Source organism: Coregonus clupeaformis, unplaced genomic scaffold, assembly GCF_020615455.1.
Source record: "Coregonus clupeaformis isolate EN_2021a unplaced genomic scaffold, ASM2061545v1 scaf1189, whole genome shotgun sequence".
Taxonomy (NCBI): Eukaryota; Metazoa; Chordata; class Actinopteri; order Salmoniformes; family Salmonidae; genus Coregonus; species Coregonus clupeaformis.
The window spans coordinates 35,278-60,344 of record NW_025534643.1 but is presented as its reverse complement, the minus strand read 5'-3'; the positions used below and the strand labels follow the sequence as shown (position 1 = coordinate 60,344).

The window sequence follows — 25,067 nt, the reverse complement described above, 5'->3', positions numbered from 1 at the left end:
AGATTTGAATTACGCAATTTCTAACAATTGGTGACCCCGACGTGATCTGGTAGCGGAACTTCACTTCGCTGGAATTCACCCAGCCTATTGGACATCACTGTCATCGAACTGTGTTTCACAAATTGCCCGGGCTTCTAAAAAGGTAAGCAAAACACCTATTGTAATATAACTAAAGTTTTGCACATTGGCTTTATCCAAATTAATTTTGTGAAACACCTGTTTGATGTTAGTGAACCCTATTCTACTATAAATAACAATTACAGTATACTACTTCGATTTCATAATGTACTATGCAAATGTTTGATAATTGTGATGGTTAAACCCATGGAATAGTAGAGGTGGCTGTGTGCCCCATAGTAGAGGTGGCTGTGTCCCCATAGTAGAGGTGGCTGTGTGCCCCATAGTAGAGGTGGCTGTGTGCCCCATAGTAGAGGTGGCTGTGTGCCCCATAGTAGAGGTGGCTGTGTGCCCCATAGTAGAGGTGGCTGTGTGCCCCATAGTAGAGGTGGCTGTGTGCCCCATTGTAGAGGTGGCTGTGTGCCCCATAGTAGAGGTGGCTGTGTGCCCCATTGTATACCTTTGTTATCTGTGTGTCCTAAGAAACTTTAGTTGTGTGACAAAGAATTACGATTGTGTGTCGAGTGTAAGTGTGTCATTTATGACTGTGATAGGATTATGACTGTGTATTGTGAGTGAGTGTGATAACTGTATACTACGTTTAACTGTGTAATAACTGTGTACCATTTTGGCTGAGAATACAAACAATATTTTAAAACAGTAAATAATGAGAATTACAATTAGGAAATAAAGTTTGAATTGTGCAAACGTTAACAAAAGACACCCATAGGAGGTACTTTAAATAAATAGGCAGTGCGACGCTATGGCACATATCAGTTCAGACTAGATATGACTAGGTTCAAAGGAGACACTTAAAATTCTTTAAGACAGGGGTGACGTATGCATGAGAGTGTGAATGATAAACCTGTATACCTTGATAGAAAACTAATTGGGAATCAAAGACGTCTGTGACTGTCCAAACTGTATACATTTGGGGATAACTGTTGGGTTCGTGATTGTTTAAACCATATAACCCATCAATAACAATTGGGAACATAAAGCTAAAGTGATTAATTGTGTGACTGAACTGGTTTTGAATAGTTGTGTTGAAACAATTTGGTTTATTATTTGATTCAGTGTTTGATGTTTGACATAGCATAATACTGGTTTTAGGTGCTTGGGTTGAGGCTTCTTTTTTGTTGATTATTTGATGTAATGTTTGACCCTGCAAAATACTGGTTAAACAATTAGACTGAAATAATTTGGTTTATCATTTAAATATAAACATGCACCAACTTTAACTAATTAGGTGGGAATAATTTGATTTAAATAATTAGATTAAAGTACTTTAAATAACGACAGAATATTGGAAACACTAACACAGCTCCTCAAAAGAGCCTGCTCCCACCGAGCACTGGAGAGAGAGTTGTGAGGGGAGGGGCTGGAGAGAGCGAAAGTGTGGCTTTTGGAGCGAGGAAAGACTGGAGTTGGCTGGGAACACCACGGGGTGATTATTTGAGAGGTGCCTGTGGGTTTCTGACGAGGGATGAGATGGGTGAGAAAGTAGAGAATATTTACATTTGCATTTTTGGTGATTTGGCAGACGCTCTTGTCCAGAGCGACTTGCAGGAGCGATTGGGGTTGAGTGCCTTGCTCGAGGGCACATCGGCAGATTTTTCGCCTGGTCGGCTCGGGGATTGGAACCGCGACCTCTCGGTTGTTGGCGCGGCGCTACTGATCACTAAGCTGCCTGCCGCCCCATATGAGTTTAAGGTTGTGGCGTTGTTTGATCATGTGATAAGGTTTAATTTGTAATCGGACCATAACTAAAGTGGTTATAGAAGTAATGTATAGGTAGGGGAGAGCCAATAGGGGGCTCCATTGAACTATTATGGTTTATTTGGCATTTCAATGGCATAAGGTGAAATCTGTATGCATGAAGGGAATTCGATTATGTATTATTATAGTATTATGGACACTCCGTAATAAATAAACTGAACCAAACAAGACGTTACTACAGCAATAGAGAATAGTTAATGTTGTTACGTTAGTTCTTAAACCCGATGATAGAGGAAAATGCAGAACGCTGTTAGAGTGTGTTTTATTTTGGCTACTAGGGTGTTTGAGACGGAAGGGCTGGCTAGACGGGGGTGATGACGTGGCTGGATGTGCGACGTGAAAGTATTTACTTTGAGAGAATCGTAGATGGTGTGGAGTGACTGGCGATGTCCCTGGTTCGAACACAGGTAGGGACAGTAGATAAAGCTTTCGCAGTGGGGCTATATACCTAGATTACTATGTGGATTGAGAAATGTGAAAGGTTGAATTAGATAGCTTAAATAGAAGTATTCTAGAAAAGTCTATGAAAATATGTTATAAGGTTACCATGCGCTCTCCCCGAAGGAACAAGGGGAGGGTGAGAGACAGTACAGTTCAGATAGTAGGAACATCATTAAATGTATGCTAATCAACGATAGCAAGTAGTTGTTTTATTAATTAGGGCATAATCAGAGAGAACAGTTAAATAAATTGAATAGCGAACTGAAATGGTTTAGCGGGAAATGAGGAATTAGATTGATACAAACAATTATTGATGGGTTAAGACTGGGGATAACCAGGAGAAAGAGATTAGCTCATCTCGTTGGAATGTTGCCTAGGGCTAGGGGAGCAGTAGTGAAGTTAGGCAGTATTTAGGTCATAAAAGTGAGCTACCAAATTAAGGCCTGGCTATTTGTGGTTGTTTTTCAAATTGGGTTTTTTTCAAACAAAAAACAACACACCTAGTATGATGTTTATAAAGCCTTGTTGTTTCAATTTTGGGGGGTTTCAGCAGGTCAAGGGTGATAGGTCTTAGAGGAGCACACAGTGAATTTTATGGAGTTTTTTAGCTTTTGGCTGAGTTTGGGGTATATATGATTTCTTATGAGAATGAATGTCATGAGGACTTAATGAACACTTGGGATAACTAACATTTATGAAATATTTAGAATAATGGTAATGTTTAGTATACTATGGGATTAAACAGTTCGTTAAATGATTTCAATTGCCTCTGAACTCTGTTTTAACATTCTGGTGTTAATTAATCATCCACACCAGTAAATTCTAAAGGCATGAGAGGAGGACTTTAAGATAGTTTATTTTACTAAGTTGAGGGTAATTTGTAATACTGTGCAAATTGTGAAGAAGATTATAGTTTGGTAATAGTATATTTGATTTGAACCATAAAATAACAGAAGAGAGAGTGGAGGAATGGCAATTGGATAATGAATTACCAATATTAACTAAAGTGATTGTTTAGGTAGGTGGTAATATTGACACATGGCCAAATCATATGTCAAAAAAGGGGGGATGGTTGGATTAAATATTAAATATATACGAAGGAGAGGACAAAATACTTTAAAAAAACAACAACACGTATGATAGTTTATTAACCACACCTGTATGTCAGAGGTTTTGTGCCCCACAGGTGAACTAAAGGAGAAGGTGACCCACTCTATCTAACCAGGAGACTGAAGCAGGCCTGGCGGGAAGGGCCCTACCAAGTACTGCCTTTGCCAGCAGAATAGCTGAGAGATCCATCTGGGTGCATGTCACTCACTGCAAAAAGGTAAACCCAGCTACACCTGACGAACAAACACAGAGTTAGGAGAAAGATCCGATCACCACTAGGGCTCGGGGGTTGGCTCCTTAACGAAGATTCCCTTACCCTGTCTGATCATCCCTGTGTGAGTTCGATAGAAGGTAAAGCAATGGGTTGGCCTCTGGCGTCTGACATGTTTTCAGGGCGAGGGTGGGGATTCACAGGTCTCCCGACGGTAGGTAGCTGTCTGATTGTGGGGGCCATATTCCTAACACACACGGACCCTCCTGTTTCAGCCAGAAGTGGTAGTTAACCTAACACAAGTTGAAAAGGCATAGGGAGACAGCTAGACGTAGGGAAAGAGGAAGTACTAGGGACTTTAGGGAAGGACATCACCAATCTCCATACACAGTTTAGGGTTGTGAAAGTAGGGAATTATCAGAAATGGCAGTGCGACCCATATAAGGGTAGGTACTGTCTGAAAGTCTGAATTATGCTAAAACAGATTACAGACCTGACAGGTGAGATATCCTCTTCAACTGGGGCACCCTATAGAGTAAACCTCTCTGAGGGAGGTAGTGAGACAGTGCAAACTATAGACCTGAAGGAAGTAGTACAGATGGAGATGGAGTAAATAGATTTTAACCTGTGGTTGGAATGGATTCAGTATACGGTCTAAAGAGGACTGTTATGCCTGTAGGACAGCCAAACCAAGGTTAACAACTACTCCGTTCCCCTTGACAGGCTTTGACTCTCTGTCAGGTTTATCCTCCATGCAAGCCACCTGGGAATGTGGTGAAAGAGTCTTATTGTAACTTGCACTATCTGTTTCCCCCGATAACAAAGTCATCCCAACCTGGGTTGCCTCAGTTTGAAGTCACAGGGGATTCTAATTGTTTTTCTAGGACTAGTAAGACAGGATACAGGGTAGGGCCTCTTAGCTCCTGCTCCCACACAGAGAATATCACAACTAAAAGAGACCATGACTAATCTCTCCTCTTTGTTGCAGCCTGAGGATTTTAGGAACCAAAACCAGACCCGTGCTGACATCTGATGGATGTGTGGTGATAACTGATTGTGAACTCACCTACATATGTAAACAATCAAACGTGTCAGAGACTGGTGAGTTGTCACGTAGAAAGTAGGACCTCCTCCAGGAATCCTTTGATGAAAGGATATATATATTGATGGGATAGGAGTACCCCGAGGGGTTCCAGAACAATTCAAAGCTAGGAATCAGATCGCAGCTGGGTTTGAATCAAGTATTTTCTGGTGGTCAACAATTAATAAAAATGTAGATTGGATAAATTATATTTAATATAACCAGCAAAAGATTTATAAACCACACTCGTGATGCAGTAAAGGGATTAGCTGAGCAGACAGCGGCAACTAGCTTAATGACATGGCAGAATAGAATAGCTTTAGATATGCTTTTGGCTGAGCGGGACGGGGTTTGTGTTCTGTTTGGATATATGTGCTGTACTTTCATCCCCAACAATACAGCACCGGACGGGCCCCGTGACCAAAGCGCTTGAGTGACCATCACCACGCTGGCGAACGAACTGGCTGAGAACTCTGGTATTGATAGCTCCATAAACGGTTGGTTTGATAACATATTTGGTAAATGGAAAACTATTGTTGTAACTATTCTGGGTGAAGTTATAGCTTCTATGGGTATACTTGTTCTTTGTGGATGTTGTCTTATTTCCTGTGTCTGAGGGTTGGTGAGAAAAGGAGATGGAGAAGGTGGTTTCCAAACAGATGGTGAGATACGGCCCAATCCCGGACTCCGACCTAAGGGAATGAAGGATATGACCTACCAGGCTTGGTGGAGTGACACTCTAGAGGGTGTCTAAAGGGGGCCAAAATTTACTTCCCTGTTGGTGTTTTATGTTTTAATAATCTTATGTTTTGTGTTCTATTAATCCTGTGTTTTATGCTTTATTAATCAAGTTAACCATTGGGTATGTTTGTCTTTCCTTATGTGAAGGTTTGAAGTGCCTGGGTGACTTGTAGCCAACCGTTTGCAAGTTGGGTGTAGATGGAAGGACTGAAGGCCTTTTATTATCAAATTGTCTATTAATAAAAGTGTTTATTTTTGTTTGTATTGTATTTTAATGAGTGACACCCTAGAGGGCGTCAAAAGGGGGAATTGTTGGGTTCTATTTTTCTCATAATTGGATCTGTATGTGATGAATAGCTTGGAAGGAATGCATTAATGAACTATACTGATATAAATTGTTTCACATAACAGGCTGTTGTTATTCATGTAAGGAACGTTAGGGGTAGGACAGATAAGACTTGTATTTCTTACAGATACGAACACTCTCTCTTTGTAGTCTGTGAAACTGTCCTTGAACATGGAGTACAGTGGAATGGTGTCTTTTGGGTGCTGACTCCGCAGGTTATTATCATAGCAACTATGCCTGGCAACAAATGGAGTGCCGAGGAGTTGGGACCAACCCCTGCGCCAACGGATTGGCTGAACCACACTCAGTCCTTTGCTCTGGTTGGCCAACAGAAGAAGTGGAGGCTTTCTGTCAGAGTATTTGAAGAAGAACTTAGAACAATGGATCAGTTCTCAGAGTGCCCTGCGTGGTATCTCAGCGGACCCGTATATACGAACCTTCATACTTATCATACATACATTTTGCATATAATAAATTAAGCTTGGATTGAAGATCTCTTGATTCTTATTCCAATACCAGATTTGAATTACGCAATTTCTAACACTTTGGATATTGTCTTGTATATGAAGGCTGGTTGGTTGATTTCAAATGTAATCTACAAGTTATTAATATGTTGGATTCACATCTCTATCTCAACCAAAAATCTAAGTTGAAGAATAGGACTAAATCAAATCAAACTTTATTTGAAGTGCATTTAAAGTTTGATTTGATTTAGTGCTATTCTTTAACTTAGATTTTTGGTTGAGATGGAGCCATGAATCCAACATATCAATAATGTATTTGTAGACAAACTGCTTGGATAGTATATATAATCAATATTATGAATAACATATATAAAAGACAATATCCAAACGTAAAAGTTTATTATTAACATAATGAATTATATGGCTAGTGGTAACTACTTCTAAACTTCCAAAGATCCAATCAACCATGCTTCATGTTGAAATGATGGTATCCTTTGTGCAAAGCAGATGCCACTGTAGCCTACATAAACCCAACCTTACTCCTAATTTTCTTTCACATACTGCTTGTGTAAGAAAAGTTAGAGGAGTTACTTTCAACTAGTCAATGTTTAGGCAGTGTATGCAAATGAGTATGGAAGCTGATCAACATCTAAATGTGTTGACACGATGGCTAAGCTGAATCAAGCACAGCTTGTTTCCAAAGCTAAGCAGGATATATATATAGAGGGAGGCATCTGGATGGTCGACTTGTTATGACTGAAGTGCATTACCCCTCATATACCAGTAGGCGTCAATGTTGGCTTCCAATTTTATTTCAATGTACCTCTTTATTTAGGTTGATGGCATAACATTGAAACAATGACATTGATTCAAACATACCACATTACTATCGACATTGAAACAAGGTCAAATATAATGTCTTATCAAATATGAAATTCAACATAATATCAACCACCCAATATATATATATATATATACAGTGCCTTCGGAATGTATTCAGACCCCTTGACTCTTTCCACATTTTGTTATGTTACAGTCTTATTCTAAAATTGACTTGAGATGTTTCTACAACTTGATTGGAGTCCACCTGTGGCAAAATCAATTGATTGGACATGTTTTGGAAAGGCCTGTCTATATAAGGTCCCACAGTTGACAGTGCATGTCAGAGCAAAAACCAAGCCATGAGGTTGAACAAATTGTCCGTAGAGCGCAGAGACAGGATTGTGTCGAGGCACAGATCTGGGAAGGGTACCAAAATATTTCTGCAGCATTGAAGGTCCCCAAGAATACAGTGGCCTCCATCATTCTTGAATGGCAGAAGTTTGGAACCACCAAGACTCTTCCTAGAGCTGGCCGCCCGGCCAAACTGAGCAATCGGGGGAGAAGGGCCTTGGTCAGGGAGGTGACCAAGAACCCGATGGTCCCTCTGACAGAGCTCTAGAGTTCCTCTGTGGAGATGGGAGGACCTTCCAGAAGAACAACCATCTCTGCAGCACTCCACCAATCAGGCCTTTGTGGTAGAGTGGCCAGACTGAAGCCACTCCTCAGTAAAAGGCACATGACAGCATGCTTGGAGTTTGCCGAAAGGCACCTAAAGACTCTCAGACCATGAGAAACAAGATTCTCTGGTCTGATAAAACCAAGATTGAACTCTTTTGCCTGAATGCCAAGCGTCACGTCTGGAGGAAACCTGGCACCATCCCTACGGTGAAGCATGGTGGTGGTAACATCATGCTGTGGGGATGTTTTCCACAATTCTATGTGGAATTTTTCAACTCAATTTCAACATATACATAGTTCTGATGATTATGTTGAAATTAGATTGATGTAACAACCTGTTAGTCAGGTTAAGTTAATGTGTTTAGGTTTTACCCTAATTTCAATGTTTACAAATCTGGTTGAAATTAGATGAGAACAGTCCCGGTTGATGATTTTTTTTTCAAATATATTTCCACATTATGTTGACAAATTACGTTGAAACAACGTTGATTCAACCAGTGTGTGCCCAGCGGGATGTTACCACTGGACATATGGAGCTGAACAGATAACCTTTTTGATTTGCAGTAGGGGGAATTGCATTGAATCAAATGATTAATGTACAATTATTTAACACCAATAAGAGAGGGGTGCCCCTAGTGTCACGAGTTACAAAGCCAGAACCCAGAAGCAGACCAGGACAAGGTAAGTTGAAACGAAGGTGAGTGTTTATTTACAAATTCAAGAGTGATGCTGAATAATCCAGGGAACAGAGCGGGCGGCGTTGATTAGTTGTTGGGGGTGCAGTGGTTGATCCAATCATGGCTCGGCAGCCGCCGACCACCAGGCAGAGGTTGGATGAAGGTTCCGGACGAGTGACTGCAGATGGAACAAAACGGAGGTAAGTAAACAACAAACCAACAAGGTGCAAAACAACAAAACTAACGCTAGAAGCTCTAAGACTGATACTCTGGTAAACCTACTGTTCATGGCTAACGATCCGGCAGGGGAATGGATGTTAGGCCAGAGCCTAAGAAGGGTGATGATCAGGACCAGGTGTGCAGATTGCTGATGGGATGCAGGTGCGGAAATCAAGAGAGCTCCCCGGAGCGTTCCAGAACCCTCGGGAAACTGGAGATCCCGAGCAGAAAAAACTAGTCCACAGACAGGACCTGACTCAGACTGCCGGGATCGTTACAGTACCCCCCTCCGACGAACGCCACCGGGCGGACTCCCCGGAGCGCCAGGATGGAGGCGGTAGAAGTCACGGATGAGGTCAGCATCTAGGATCTGTCGCGCGGAATCCAACTCCTCTCTTCAGGACCATACCCCTCCCAGTCCACGAGATACTGAAACCCCGGCCCCGCCGTCTGGAATCCATGATGCGTCGCACCGTGTAGGCAGGACCACCTCCGATCATCCGAGGAGGAGGAGGAGGAGGCGGAGGAGGCAACAGAGGACTGAGGAAAACAGGCTTGAGGCAGGAGACATGAAAGGTGGGATGGACTCTGAGCGTCCTCGGGAGTTTGAGTCGAACTGCCACCGGGTTGATCACCTTCTCCACCACAAACGGACCAATGAACTTCGGTAACAACTTCCTAGACTCCGTCCGTAAAGGAAGATCCCGTGTGGCCAACCAGACCCTATCTCCGATGGTGTAGGTGGGAGCGGGGATCCGGCGACGATTCGCCTGGAGCTGATACCGGTCCGAAACTCTAAGGAGTGCCTTTCTGGCCCGATGCCAGGTCCGGTGGCAACGACGAATATGGGCCTGAACAGAAGGCACTGAGAGCTCCTTCTCCTGAGAAGGGAACAAGGGAGGTTGATAGCCATACAGGCACTGGAAGGGAGACATCCCAGTGGCAGATGTAGGGAGAGTATTGTGGGCATACTCAACCCAAGGCAACTGAGAGACCCAGGAGGTGGGGTTGGAAGAGGCCAGGCAGCGTAGCGTGGATTCCATCTTCTGGTTGGCTCTCTCCGCCTGACCATTAGATTGGGGGTGAAAACCAGATGTGAGACTGACTGTAGCTCCAATGGCCAAACAGAAGGACTTCCAGACAGCAGAGAGGTAAACTGAGGGCCACGGTCGGAAACGATATCACTGGGCAACCCGTGGACCCTGAAAACCTCCCTAACCAGGATCTCGGACGTCTCCGAGGCAGAGGAAGCTTGGCAATTGGCACAAAGTGGGCGAACTTGCTGAATCTGTCCACGATAGTCAGAACGACCGTGTTCCCCTCAGAAGCGGGCAACCCAGTGACAAAGTCCAGGGCCAGATGCGACCATGGTCGCGCGGGAATAGGAAGGGGGTGAAGTAGTCCAGAGCTGGGCCGATTGGTACCCTTATTCTGCGCACACACTGGACAGGCAGCAACATAACCCCGAGTATCCTCGGCCATGGCAGGCCACCAAAACGTCTGCGAAGAAACGCCATCGTCCGAGCCACGCCAGGGTGACAAGCCATCTTGCTGGCGTGGGACCATTTGAGGACCGCAGGACGAACCGACTCAGGCACAAACAACCCGACCGGGTGGACCGTTACCGGGACCGGGCTGCGTCCGAAGAGCCGCCATCACCTCCTCCTCAATCTTCGACCTAACAGCTCCCACGACGCAGTTCCGGGGAGAATTGTCTCGGTCTTGGACCCACTCTCCTCCGTCTTGGAGAACATCCGAGACAAGGCGTCCGCCTTGCCGTTCTTAGATCCAGGTCGGAACGTCAGGGAAAAATTGAATCGTCCGAAAAACAACGACCACCTGGCCTGACGGGAGTTGAGACGTCTAGCCGATTGCACGTAAGCAAGATTCTTGTGGTCCGTCCAGACAATAAACGGTTGCTCCGCCCCTCCAACCAGTGGCGCCACTCCTCCAAGGCAAGTTTCACCGCGAGAAGCTCCCGGTTACCCACATCGTAATTCCTCTCCGCAGGCGAAAGGCGACGAGAGTAGTAGGCGCAGGGATGGAGTTTACTGTCCGTGGAGCATCGCTGCGACAGGATGGCGCCAACTCCCACATCAGACGCGTCCACTTCAACGACGAACTGACGGGCCGTGTCTGGTTGAGAGAGAATCGGTGCGTTGGTGAATCGCCTCTTCAAATCCAGAAACGCTCGATCCGCCTCCGGATTCCACTTGAAACTCCTGATACTGGAAGTCAAGGCAGTTAACGGAGCGGCCACACGGCTGTAATCCCGGATGAATCTGCGGTAGAAATTAAAAAAAAAAAAAAATCTCTGGAGCTGCAATCTCGTACCGGGCTGGGCCCATTCCAGAACCGCTCTAACCTTCTCCTGGTCCATCCTAATCTCTCCCTGGAGATGATGTACCCGAGAAAGGATGTCGTGTGGGCGTGAAACTCGCACTTCTCGGCCTTCACGAACAGGCGATTCTCCAACAATCGCTGCAGAACCTGCCGGACATGCTGGACGTGGTCGGAAGGTTCCTTCGAGAAGATCAGAATGTCATCCAGGTAAACAAACACAAAGAGACCGATCATATCTCTCAGGACGTCGTTCACCATACTCTGGAATACCGCTGGAGCATTGGTCAGTCCAAACGGCATCACCTGATACTCGAGTGACCCATCGGTGTATTGAAACCCGTCAACCACTCGTCTCCCTCTCTGATCCGGACCATGTGATACGCATTGCGTAGGTCTAGCTTGGTGAACACCGTAGCCCCCCTGTAAGGAGTCGAAGGCAGAACTCATCAAGGGCAGGGGATACTTGTTCTTGACCGTGATGTCATTCAACCCCCCGATAATCAATACACGGTCGAAGAGAGCCATCCTTCTTACCCACAAAGAAGAATCCTGCCCCCAGGGGTGATGACGAGGGACGAACGAGACCAGCAGCTAGGGACTCCTTGATGTAGGTCTCCAAAGCCTCACGTTCAGGGCGGGAGATACTGTATAACCTTCCCTTGGGGTAGACAGCTCCAGGGAACAGGTTGATGGCACAATCATATGGTCGGTGGGGAGGGAGTGACAGAGCCTTCTGCTTACTGAACACTTCCCCCAAATCGTGATATGTCTCGGGAACCAGGGACAAATCTGGGGGTTTAGCCTCAATCACCTGACTGGGAACCGAATGGGGACAGGCAGTCTTGAGACAGTTAGCATGACAATCAAGGCTCCAACTCGTTACCTTGCCCGTCACCCAATCGAACGTGGGATTGTGTTCCTTCAGCCAGGGGTATCCAAGGACCAGAGGAACATGGGAAGACGGCAGAATGAAGAATGAAATCATCTCCGAATGATTCCCCGACAACAGCATCTTAACCGGTTCAGTCCTCATCGTGATACGTGCCAGACTACTGCCGTTCAGAGTGGTCGCTTCAATGGCTTCCGGCAATTGCTCCTTGGAAAGCCCCAGCTGTTCCACCAACTCGGCATCAAGAAAGCTTCCATCGGCACCTGAATCGATAAAAGCGTTAATCGCTAAGCTCTGATTCCTGTTCACAAGGGTAGCCGGGAAACGGGGTCTGACAGAGGTACTGAGAGGTTGAAACTGGCTCGCTAAAAGTCCTCCCAACTTTAGCGAGCCGGGCAGTTTGACGACCGCCGGGAACAAGTGGAGATGTAATGTCCCGAGCTACCACAGTAGAGGCAGCAGTTGGTCTTACGTCTATGTTGACGCTCCTCCTTGGTTAACCCGTGCCGCCCCACTTGCATGGGTTCAGAATCGGGAGAGAGGACCTCTCCACTAATCCTTTGTGGTGGAGAATGATCGACGTGTTCTGGTCCACCACCCGACCCGACTGGGAACTGAGAAGCTGATCGACTGGACGGACCCCATTGCTTCTCCCTCCCTTCGCTCTCGGACTCGATTATCCACCCGAATAGACAAGGCTACCAAGCTGTCCAGGTCACTAGGCTCGGATAGGAGATCAGCTCATCCTTGAGCTGCTCCGACAGACCCTGGTAAAAGGCCGCTTGCAGAGACTCCTCATTCCACCCACTCTCCACAGCCAACGTCTTGAACTCGATCACGAAGTCGGCCACGCTGCGAGTTCCTTGGTGGAGCGAAAACAGGCGCCTAGCTGCGTCCCTCCCTCGGACGGAATGGTCGAAGAGCTTCCTCATCTCGGCCGTGAACCCCTGGTATGAAGCCATGCAGGGGTCTTGTCGTTCCCAAACGGCTGAAGCCCACTCCAGCGCTCGACCACGCAGCAACTCAATCACAAAGGCTATCCTAGCCTTGTCTGTGGCATAAGAGTAGGGCTGTAGCTCGAACACTAACCCACACTGCATAAGGAAAGAACGGCATCTTCCCAGCTCCCCCTCATATTTATCCGGCGTCGGAACCTTGGGCTCACGGAAGGACACCGCTTCAGACGCGGCAGGCGAGATGGGTGAAACCGGTAGTGGATCCTCCACCGGAAACTTGCGCTGGTTCTGGACCTCCGTCAGACCGGTAGAAAGGTTCCGAACTGCCAACGCGATCTCCTGTAGCTCCGTGCTATGATGGCCCAACATCTTCTCCTGATGGGTAATGGCATGGCGAACAGAGTCCAGGTCCGCTGGGTTCATTACTGGCCGGATCGTTCTGTCACGAGTTACAAAGCCAGAACCCAGAAGCAGACCAGGACAAGGTAAGTTGAAACGAAGGTGAGTGTTTATTTACAAATTCAAGAGTGATGCTGAATAATCCAGGGAACAGAGCGGGCGGCGTTGATTAGTTGTTGGGGGTGCAGTGGTTGATCCAATCATGGCTCGGCAGCCGCCGACCACCAGGCAGAGGTTGGATGAAGGTTCCGGACGAGTGACTGCAGATGGAACAAAACGGAGGTAAGTAAACAACAAACCAACAAGGTGCAAAACAACAAAACTAACGCTAGAAGCTCTAAGACTGATACTCTGGTAAACCTACTGTTCATGGCTAACGATCCGGCAGGGAATGGATGTTAGGCCAGAGCCTAAGAAGGGTGATGATCAGGACCAGGTGTGCAGATTGCTGATGGGATGCAGGTGCGGAAATCAAGAGAGCTCCCCGGAGCGTTCCAGAACCCTCGGGAAACTGGAGATCCCGAGCAGAAAAAACTAGTCCACAGACAGGACCTGACTCAGACTGCCGGGATCGTTACACCTAGTGATGTTGATGATGTCAATTATGCCACCACATCAGATGTGGGGTATCACCTTTGGGGTCTGAATTCAGTGGAACAATATTCAATCAAAACTGCGAGATGAGAATTCTTTGATTAGAACTTAGATGTCAACATACAATTCAAATTCTCATCATATAGATGTCACAAAGGTTACATGATTTGGAATGTTTACCGTTACCATGCAAACCTGTTTGTTAGTTCCAATTCTACATTTTTTAATGTATAATTCTCATTATCAAAATGAAGAAAGCAGGTAAAACATGGTTTCGAGCTTGGTGTTCTTTTTTTATTTGTATGCTGCTTTAGCACCACCGAGACCAAAACCAGAACTAGAAATGGAAGAAAACAGCGAAAGATCAAAGAGACTGAATTTATCGAATTGACTGACCTTGGGAAAAACACTTCATTCAATGGATCATGCAAACTATCTAGCACAACAAAGAATGAATCACCTGAGACATTCAAAAAGGACACTCCAACAAGCACCAAGACCTCAAATAATACCTTGAACAAAGAGTCACCTGGTCACCTTTCTGTTGAGGACTGTAAGGCCCAGCCTTTTAACCCGACCAACCCTTCTCCGCAAAAGGAGAGTCCACTTATTCTCCAGTTTGGTCCATTGCTAGATTACACAGCTGACCATTGGCCATACTTCCCTCCAAACCTCCTGCCCTCACCACCCCCTGGAGCAAAACACAACCATGACAGAGGAGATCTTTGGTGATCTCGCCCTGCTCAAGCCTGGTCAGTCCATGGGAGATGCCTGGAACACTTCAGACATTAGGTAAACATCATTACAGCGAATACTGCATTATGGTACTTGTATGATCTTTTAATTTAATGACCCAATAGAATTTAATAGTTCTGATTTCCCTTGAAGACTATGAAAAAGGTAGTCTGGTCCCATACTGTACGATGATAGTTGTCTACAGCACATCCAGTACAGTATGGAACCAGACCAGGAACAAGGTGTTACGTCAGGCTGTGTGTATCCCATAGAGCGGAAGAACCTTGTCGTCTTGAGGTTATAAAGAACCAGACAGGCCTGTGGGGCAGCAGTGTGCAACGCCAGCCTCAGCAGACTTCACCAGGCAATCACCTCAGCCACGCCCTGGGCCAGTATCTGGACTCCACCACCATACCGATGACCTCTGATTTCATGAAGGTGCCTGAGGAGACGCTGTTTATAGAGGTGTGGGACCTCGGGGAGGCGCAGGGGACCATCGCTATAAGGCCAAGTGGGCAATTACCGAGGAGCACGGCATTGTGCTAGACCAGGGCACCTGGCTGCAGAATGATGACAACTGGTGAAACCACACATGAAAGATGTTGGTGAACAATTATCTTCACCTCACGATTCATAAGTGTGAAAACATTAAAATACTTTATTCCGGCATTCCTTTTATTCTTTAATCCCTCCAACTTTGTTTCCAGTACTAGAATACTCCTGCAGCTGCATTACTACATGGATGAGTGAAAACTGTAGTTCTGGTAAACAGATGTGATGGAGAAAGAGAAATCAGTGACAGGTGCAGGGATAGGATGAATATATCTGAGCTACACTCTTACTCTGTGCCGACATGCTGTTAGCATATGTGATTAACCACATTTTCCATTGAGTCCAGAATAGGCCATTCCCCCCACAACATTAGCTTTAACCAGGAGCCTAGTTCTAGCACAGATAAGCAACATTTCACAATTGAAATCTCTAGTACTTCTCTCAATTTCTTCTAGATATGCCTGTTGTGACATGGCAATTTTTTGAAGAGCGGTGAGGAGAGGTTAACAGTGTCTGTCGGAGGGGTGTGAAAATACTGCAGGGATTGAAGGCTGAAGGCTGGGTTGTGGTGGGCCTTGGGGGACTGTAGAGGGCTAACTAAATAGAACACAAATGTACATTCACAAAAGAAAGAAACAACCTTCTGTGGAAAACGTAAATGAATCAGGTACATATTTATTGAGGCAATCTTAAATAGAAAGTTCAAGTTGGAAATGAGAAATAATGCTCGAGGCATTTCATGTAAACACACACAAGAAAAACAATGCAGCATGAAAGAAACGTAAATATTTACAACATTAAAAACTGAGAAGTACAACAATTTGGCATGAATGTAGTCTGTTTCACCATGTAATCAGACTTTAAAAAATCCCAACATTGACTATAAATAGGTGCACATCAATTACCACGAGATTGGTATAGTGGTTATCAATAAACGGCCAAACTGTAAATTAAATAGCTTTTACAACGGTTCAGACAATTGGCATCCATGGCATGTTGAAAAGTCCTTCTTGTTCCGGTTGAACATGGAACTGTACAGTGTATCCCATCTCCGATTGCTCCCCCTCGGCCCTCTCCTCCTCCTCACTCCCGCTCCCCTCCTCTATCAGCCCGTATCTCTTCATGTACTTGCGGGTGGCTAAAGACATGTTGTTCGGAGACAGAATACTGCTCTGTCCCATGGCGCTCTTCTCCGTTGGGGGCTTCTCTGAGAGCAGTGTGCAGGGGCTGAACCTGGGACGGGCCCTGGGGGCTGTTGCCCTCCCCCTACAGAGAGCCTGGAGAGCTGCTGGTCGCTTAGGTATCGGAGGGCGATGGCGTTGGCCTCCAGGCTGAGGTCCACGCTGCCGCCCCACATGCTGGTCCCCATCGACTCTGGGAGGGTCAGTCTGCTGATGACCGCCTCTGGGTTGATGCCGGCCAGGGTACTGGGGAGAAGGAAACGGAAGCTGCATTTTAAATCAAAGTTACAGGAACACCTTCTGCATAATGTAACCTACGTAGCTAAATTATGTCGAGCTTACATGAGAATGAGCAAGAAAGTAAGAGAAACAGCCACTGTAATGGCCCCTATTGTCATGTTAGAATGGCTGAACCCCATCATAACGGGTCCATTTTCCACAACTGAAACATCCTCTTATTATACCATAATACTACTACCTCTATGACCTACGTGCAAAGATGGTCAAGTAAACCTGAAACTTCAAGGCAAACATACCTGGCACTCTCTACAGAGCTGCGCGTGGTCTTGCCCCCGGGGTCGGCATAGTCCAGGTCCACGTTGACCCCTAGCTGCTGCAGCTGGCGCAGCGTGGCGTGGAGCACCTGGTCCCTTCCTTCTGACTGCTGCTCTACTTTGGGCTCCGGCCTCCGGGAGCTGACGGGAACAGGGCTAGGGGATGACTGCTGAGACTGACAGTGGGACACTTGTCTAGGGGACAAGCTGTGTCTCTCTCGCAGTGTGTACGAGGTGCTTCGATCTTCTTCCTCTTTGACCTCCTCGTTCACTGATCCCTGGAGACGGCTGTTCACTTGGCCCTGTGGAAGGATGAAGAACGTCAGATCTTTATTTATAAGCGCTTTTCATATGTTTAGGTCCAAGTGACAGATAGTCAAAGGGATTTCACAGGAGGGAGGCTGGCCACATAACATGTTGTATTAAGCATTTCACTGCAATACTAGGTTCTGTTGAAACATTCCCCAAAAGAAGTATACCAGGATGAAAGACGGTGCAAATACAAATAATAATAATAATAATAATATGCCATTTAGCAGACGCTTTTATCCAAAGCGACTTACAGTCATGCGTGCATACATTTTTGTATATGGGGTGGTCCCGGGGATCGAACCCACTACCTTGGCGTTACAAGCGCCGTGCTCTACCAGCTGAGCTACAGAGGACCATAGCCTAATTACTTGGAGCCGTGCTCATAAGTATATTTTTTTTCTTCCGCAAATCATGGTCTCCTGTTGACATACATGGAGCAAATAAAAGTCCCTATAAAAGATTACTCTTACCAGTAGATCCTGATAAAACCGCTGATCGTCCTCCACCGCCCTGGGCTCCTGACTCTTGGTGCCGTCCCTCTGTGGAGACTGGGACTGGTAGTACATGCTGGCACTCTCCCCCAACACTGGACTCTGGAAAGAACAGTCTCCAAATGCTGACTGAGTCCTGCAGGAAATGCACAAAAACACATGCTGTTCATACTACGGTTAAAAAAATACTTTACTGAAATGGCCACAAGGTGGCACCAGTGTTCAGATGGTGTTCAGCGGGTGAGCCGTCACAGTTGGTGACAGAAGTGGTATCACACTTCTGACGGCAGTTGTGAGGGCTCACCCTCACGTGCATATTTTCACATCACCCATGTTCTCCTGTGGCTGGGTTTCAGATTGAAAGCTTGGTCTATTCCATTCAATCACTGAAGCCTCGTTCTTGTGAAATGGAGGGAGTAAAATGGTGTAAACTGCCGTTCAGAGTTCTAGGTGGTGAACTACAACCATTACTTTATTGAATTCTTCCAGTCAATTCAAACTGAGGGCTGGGCCAATGGAAGAAAACAAGCGTTCAGTTTGAAATGCAGCCAACCGTTCTCTTACCTCTGGTGCGTTGACTGGTTGGATGGTGTGCCTGACACCCGTCTCTCTCTGACCCCGCTCTCTTCTTCCGAGCCATCTATGTGCCTGCTGTGGGTAAGGCTGGCACTGCCAGAGCTCCGACTAGAGGAGGCCCTGCTGCCATCGGGAGCGCCAGGCCCTGTGTCGGTGTGCCACTCTGGCTGTGGGCGCTCCTCATCGCGAGCAGGGGCATCGACAGGGACGCCCCAGAACAGACTAGCACCTACACAGCAGGGAGAGATGCAGTTAGTCAACTAAGGGTGCGTTTGTAAATTCACTCTGGCCATCTACTCCGATTTCAGAGCACTCTCGTCTGAGTGTGCCAGAGCGCAGAATAACTGATGAATTTACGAACTCGCTGAATATGACCAGTGTCAGTAAACGTCAGCAAAAAAACATAATTCAGTTGTTGCAAACAGCACAGTTAGTCAAATAAAGTAAAATGTTATTGGTCACATACACATACAGGTGCAGCTCAATAAATTAGAATATTGTGGAAAAGTTAAGTAATTTCAATAATTCAACTGACAAAGTGAAACTCATATATATCGTGGATTAATTACACAAAAAGTGAAATAGTTCAAGGCTGTATTTTTTTAAAATCTTGATGATTACGGCTTACAGCTCATGAAAACCCCAAATTCAGTATCTCAGAAAATTTGAATATGACATAATACAGACATGTCGGCCTTCTGAAAAGTATGTTCTTGTACATGCAGTCAGTACTTGGTTGGGGCTCCTTATGCATGAATCACTGCATCTATGCGGCGTGGCATGGAGTCTATCAGCCTGTGGCACTGCTGAGGGGTTATGGAAACCCAGGTTGCTTCGATAGCGGCCTTCAGCTCATCTGCATTGTTGGGTCTCGTGTCGCTCATCTTCCTCTTGACAATACCCCATAAATTCTCTATGGGGTTCAGATCAGGCGAGTTTGCTGGCCAATCAAGCACAGTAATCCCATGGTCATTGAACCAGGTATTGGGACCTTTGGCAGTGTGGGCAGGTGCCAAGTCCTGCTGGAAAATGAAATCAGCATCTCCATAAAGCTTGTCAGCAGAAAGGAAGCATGAAGTGCTCTAACATTTCCTGGTAGACGGCTGAGTTGACTTTGGACTTGATGAAACACAGTGGACCAACACCAGAAGATGACATGGCTCCCCAAATCATCACTGACTGCGGAAACTTCACACTGGACTTCAAGCAACTTGGATTCTGTGCCTCTCCACTCTTCCTCCAGACTCTGGGACCTTGATTGCCAAATTAAATGCAAAATGTACTTTAATCTGAAAAGAGGACTTTGGACCACTGAGCGACAGACCAGTTATTTTTCTCCTTAGCCCAGGTAAGACGCTTCTGACGTTGGCTCTGGTTCAGGAGTGGCTTGACACGAGGAATGCGACAGTTGTAGCCCATTTCCTGGATACGTCTGTGCGTGGTGGCTCTTGATGCACTGACTCCTGCCTCAGTCCACTCCTTGACAATCCTCTCAAGGCTCCGGTTATCCCTGTTGCTTGTGCACCTTTTCCTACCACACGTCTTCCTTCCACTCGAATTGCCATGAATATGCTTGGAAACAGCACTCTGTGAACAGCCAGCTTCTTTAGCAATGAATTTTTGATGCTTTCCCTCCTTGTGGAGGTTGTTGATGACTGTCTTCCGCACAACTGTCAAGTCAGCAGTCTTCCCCATGATTGTGAAGCCTACTGAACTGGACAGAGACCATTTAAAGGCTCAGGAAACCTTTGCAGGTGTTTTGAGTTAGTTAGCTGTTTAGAGTGTGACACCTTGAGTCTACAATATTGAACTTTTTCACAATATTCACATTTTGGGGTTTTCATGAGCTGTAAGCCGCAATCATCAAGATTAAAACAAATACAGCCTTGAACTACTTCACTTTTTGTGTAATTAATCCACAATATGAGTTTCACTTTGTCAGTTGAATTATTGAAATTACTTAACTTTTCCACAATATTCTAATTTATTGAGCTGCACCTGTATTTAGCAAATGTTATTGCGGGTGTAGTGAAATGCTTGTGTTCCTAGCTCCAACAGTGCAGTAGTATCTAACAACAGTGCAGTAGTATCGAACGCTCTAGATAACCAGCTCTGCTAGGGCAAGTAAAATGGTCAGAGGAGTTTCTCTCATTTGTATCTGGAAGTAGCTAGCAAGCTAGCCAACTTTAGCCAGTTAGCTTGGGTGCTTGACTGCCGTCGTGAGGAACGCTCGGATCAACCCTACTCCTCGGCCAGAGCGTCCAGTGTGCGCTCTGAACGCTCCGAGAGCGAAACACTGAATTTACAAACGGACAATATGACAACGCTCTGAATTTACGCCCAGAACGCAGTCTGGCACTCCAGAGTGAATTTACGAACATACCCTATATGTGTAGTAAGCAAAATGTCTTATCAAGACAGTTACACAACAAAAGAGTAACCATAGGTGTATTGATACTGTGTATTGATACTGGTTAGTCCGAATTCACTTTTTCTATTCAGGAGACCTGGAGAAAAAAAAAGGCCATGTTCTCAGTAGATCGCAAATGAACCATAAAGTGAGAAATACGATTTTCACAGTGCTTGAAGAGACTAGAGCGTCACACGGTCTTGCAAAAACAAGCACAGTTCGAAATGGGAAAGTGATAGGCCTAGAATTGGATCAAAATGCAGTGGATAGACAAACAATGACCAAGATTGCCAGAAGCGGTGATGAATGAGTCCAGTACCTGTGCCAACAGCGATGCTAACACTTCTCTTGGTCTGTTGTCCTGGGGAGGTCTGTGTCTGGATGGCTGCCTGCTCAGTGGATGGAGAGGAGCTCTCTCCTTTCCCTTGGGCCTCAAGTAGCTTCTGGATCTGAAATCAACAGGGTAAGAAAGGTTGAGAACTCCTGTTCTAAAGCTTTAAGATTGTGTAATTTGGTACAGTGTCTGATATCCACAATGACACGGTGAAGCATGGTGGTGGCAGCATCATGCTGTGGGATGTTTTTCAGCGGCAGGGACTGGGAGACCAGTCAGGATCGAGGGAAAGAGGAACGAAGCAAAGTACAGAGAGATCCTTGATGAAAACCTGCTCCAGAGCGCTCAGGACCTCAGACTGGGGCGAAGGTTCACCTTCCAACAGGACAACAACCCTAAGCACACAGCCAAGACAACGCAGGAGTGGCTTCGGGACAAGTCTCTGAATGTCCTTGAGTGATCCAGCCAGACCCCGGACTTGAACCCGATTGAACATCTCTGGAGAGACCTGAAAATAGCTGTGGAGCGACGCTCCTGTTTTTGCTTTGTCATTATGGGGTATTGTGTGTAGATTGATGAGGGGAAAACAACATTTTATCAATTTTAGAATAAGGCTGTAATGTAACAAAATGTGGAAAAGGTCAAGGGATCTGAATACTTTCCGAATGCACTGTAGCTCTCCCACAAGAAGACTCAAAATATGAACCCTTTAAGACTTAGGTACAACAGCCAGAATAAGACACGTGAAAGTTATTTAGTCTGTTTTTGTATGGATGTCAATGAGAGCATATCGAATTTGTAAAAAAAAAAAAAAACTGTCTTATTTGCTGCGTGAGGTTTATTTGATCTAATAGAAGTTTCGTAATGCTTAAGTTGTGACGAGTTTACTGATATAAGTAGAACATGTGACATCCAGGCAATTTTGAGAAAAAACACTTTAAATCAGAGTTGTCTTGAGATGGCTATGCATATTCATGGTATGAGGCTAGTAGCATAGCATCTCTCTCAATTGAATACAGGCGGTTGACGTCAAAAACCCTTATTGAATATTAAAAAAATAATTACAATAATGAGATGTATCCACCAATCCAAATAAAGCATAGGCGGGAGCTAGACAGCCCGCCATGTCGCTTTGTGGACAACGACTCCCATTGTTAGGGCGGAGAGACTTATCTTTTCAGGATATTCATAATCTTTGCTAGCAGTGAGCACTCACTCACTCACACCATCACAAAAAGGAGCATGAGGGAAGCCCTACAATATTACGTTTTTCTAAGTAGTGAGAACACTCGGGAACAGGCAATGTTAAAAAGTCATCTTTAGACATGTTTTACTTGGCTTAAATGTAGTTTTGTAATTGACTAAAACAAGCAGACAAAAATAATGGGGTAACCATAGTATCAGGACAAGACCCAGATGCAGACAGTTCGAATCACAGATGTTTATACAAAACAGGGGGCAGGCAAAGGACAGGTCAAGGGCAGGCAGAGGTCAGTAATCCAGGGCAGAGTCACAAAGGTACAGAACGGCAGGCAGGGTCAGGGCAGGCGGAATGGTCAGAAATCCAAGGCAGCTTTAAACAGGTACAGAACGGCAGGCAGACTCAGACTAGAAAACAGCAACTAGAAAAACTAGAAAACGGGAAAACACGCTGGTAAGACTTGACGGGACAAGACGAACTGGCAACAGACAAACAGAAAACACTGGTATAAATGGGGACAAATGGGAGACACCTGGTGGGGAGTGGAGACAAACACAAGACAGTTGAAACAGATCAGGGCGTGACACATACAGTGGGGAGAACAAGTATTTGATACACTGCCGATTTTTCAGGTTTTCCAACTTACAAAGCATGTAGAGGTCTGTAATTTTTATCATAGGTACACTTCAACTGTGAGAGACGGAATCTAAAACAAAAATCCAGAAAATCACAATGTATGATTTTAAGTAATTAATTTGCATTTCATTGCATGACATAAGTATTTGATCACCTACCAACCAGTAAGAATTCCGGCTCTCACAGACCTGTTAGTTTTTCTTTAAAAAGCCCTCCTGTTCTCCACTCATTACCTTTATTAACTGCACCTGTTTGAACTCGTTACCTGTATAAAAGACACCTGTCCACACACTCAATCAAACAGACTCCAACCTCTCCACAATGGCTGGCCAAGACCAGAGAGCTGTGTAAGGACATCAGGGATAAAATTGTAGACCTGCACAAGGCTGGGCTGGGCTACAGGACAATAGGCAAGCAGCTTGGTGAGAAGGAAACAACTGTTGGCGCAATTATTAGAAAATGGAAGAAGTTCAAGATGACGGTTTACTTGTGTCATGCACAAAGTAGATGTCCTAACCGACTTGCCAAAACTATAGTTTGTTAACAAGAAATTTGTGGAGTGTTTGAAAAACAAGTTTTAATGGCTCCAACCTAAGTGTATGTAAACATCAGACTCCGTCAAGTTAGAGATGATTCTGAAGTATTTTCCTCCTAAGTCATGGAACTGGGTGACGTCAACAGTGTTGTTCAGGTAAGGACAGAGACCTCTATCCAGGACCTGTGTAATAACTGCCAGAAAAGATGGTCTGAACTCAGCAATAGACACCCACAAAGATGGCCCACAATAGACAACCACATACCACAACCATAGACACTTCCACAGCATTTGATTAAGGCAGCGCTGCTCCAGTGGTCTCAGGAGTCCCTCACAGGTTAAAGGGGCCATCTGGGAGCCGCCCACTGAGAGAAGACCCAGGACAACAGTGACGCACATCGCCAGCATCATACAGTATCTCAATATGTCTCATTATAATGTCTCAACCCACTGGGCACGCACTGGCTGAATCAATGTTGTTTCAACTAGTTTGTCAACGTATTGTGACGTGATATCAACGTGGAAAATACATTGGATTTGAAAAAAGTAATCAACCAGTACCTTTTTCATCTAATTTTAACCAGCTTTGTAAACATTGAAATTAGGGTAAAACTTCAACTTAAATACATTGTTACATCAATCTAATTTCAACATAATCATCAGAACTACAGGATGTATACGTTGAAATTGCGTAGACAATCCCACATAGAAACGTAAAAAATATTTTTCATCCTGTATTGAATTGGGTGGTTGAAATTATGTTCAATTTTAGATTTGTTTAAACATATTTTATTTGACCTTTCAATGTTGATAGTAAAATGGTGTGTTTGACTCAACGCCATTGTTTGAACGTCATGCTATCAACCTAAATAAAGAGGTATATTGAAATAAAACGTTTAGCTACAGTCAATGCGTTCTGCCTGAACAGTGACGTCTACGAGGGGTAATGCACTTCAGTTAGAACAAGTCCAGCATCCAAATGTCTACCTTTGCATACCCTGCTACGCTTTAGGAAAGAAGATGTGTTCTTTTCAGCTGCGCTATCATGACAACACATTTAGACATTGATCAGCTTCCATACTCATTTGCGTAGACTACCTAAATAACGTTGAATAGTTGAAAGTAACTCCTCTACATTTTCTTACACAAGCTGTATGTGAATGTAAATTCGGAGTGAGGTTGGGTTGATGAAGGCTATATTGACATCTGATTTACCCAACAAAGGAAACCATCATTTAAACTTGTAGCTAGGTATACTATCATTCATCCATGGGTGACTGGATCTTTGGAAGTTTAGAAGTAGTTACCATTAGCGCTATAAATATGATGCTAAATTCATGATATTAATAATCCACTTTTATGTTTGGATATTGTCTTGTATATGAAGGCTGGTTGGTTGATTTCAAATGTAATCTACAAGTTATTAATATGTTGGATTCACATCTCTATCTCAACCAAAAATCTAAGTTGAAGAATAGGACTAAATCAAATCGAACTTTATTTGAAGTGCATTTAAAGTTTGATTTGATTTTGTGCTATTCTTTAACTTAGATTTTTGGTTGAGATGGAGCCATGAATCCAACATATCAATAATGTATTTGTAGACAAACTGCTTGGATAGTATATATACTCAATATTATGAATAACATATATAAAAGACAATATCCAACGTAAAGTTTATTA

General features: G+C 44.9%; 1 protein-coding gene across 1 annotated transcript; it reads right to left on the bottom strand.

Moving 5' to 3' along the window:
- Positions 1 to 15,144: 15,144 nt before the first annotated feature.
- Positions 15,145 to 23,658, bottom strand: LOC121565541 (SCL-interrupting locus protein homolog). The gene is made up of 7 exons (XM_045217703.1): positions 23,650 to 23,658; positions 20,998 to 21,127; positions 18,257 to 18,497; positions 17,672 to 17,828; positions 16,872 to 17,191; positions 16,388 to 16,581; positions 15,145 to 15,179 (listed from the first exon to the last, which is right to left on the bottom strand). Exons 1-7 carry the CDS (start codon positions 23,656 to 23,658, stop codon positions 15,145 to 15,147), a joined length of 1,086 nt encoding a protein of 361 aa, XP_045073638.1.
- Positions 23,659 to 25,067: the final 1,409 nt, after the last annotated feature.

Coding starts and splice junctions, on each gene's coding strand:
- LOC121565541 (XM_045217703.1), bottom strand. Junction 17,192..17,671: donor GGTTTTATCAGGATCTACTG/GTAAGAGTAATC, acceptor ATCCTTCCACAG/GGCCAAGTGAACAGCCGTCT. Junction 15,180..16,387: donor GCCCCCAGGGCCCGTCCCAG/GTTCAGCCCCTG, acceptor TGGTTTCACCAG/TTGTCATCATTCTGCAGCCA.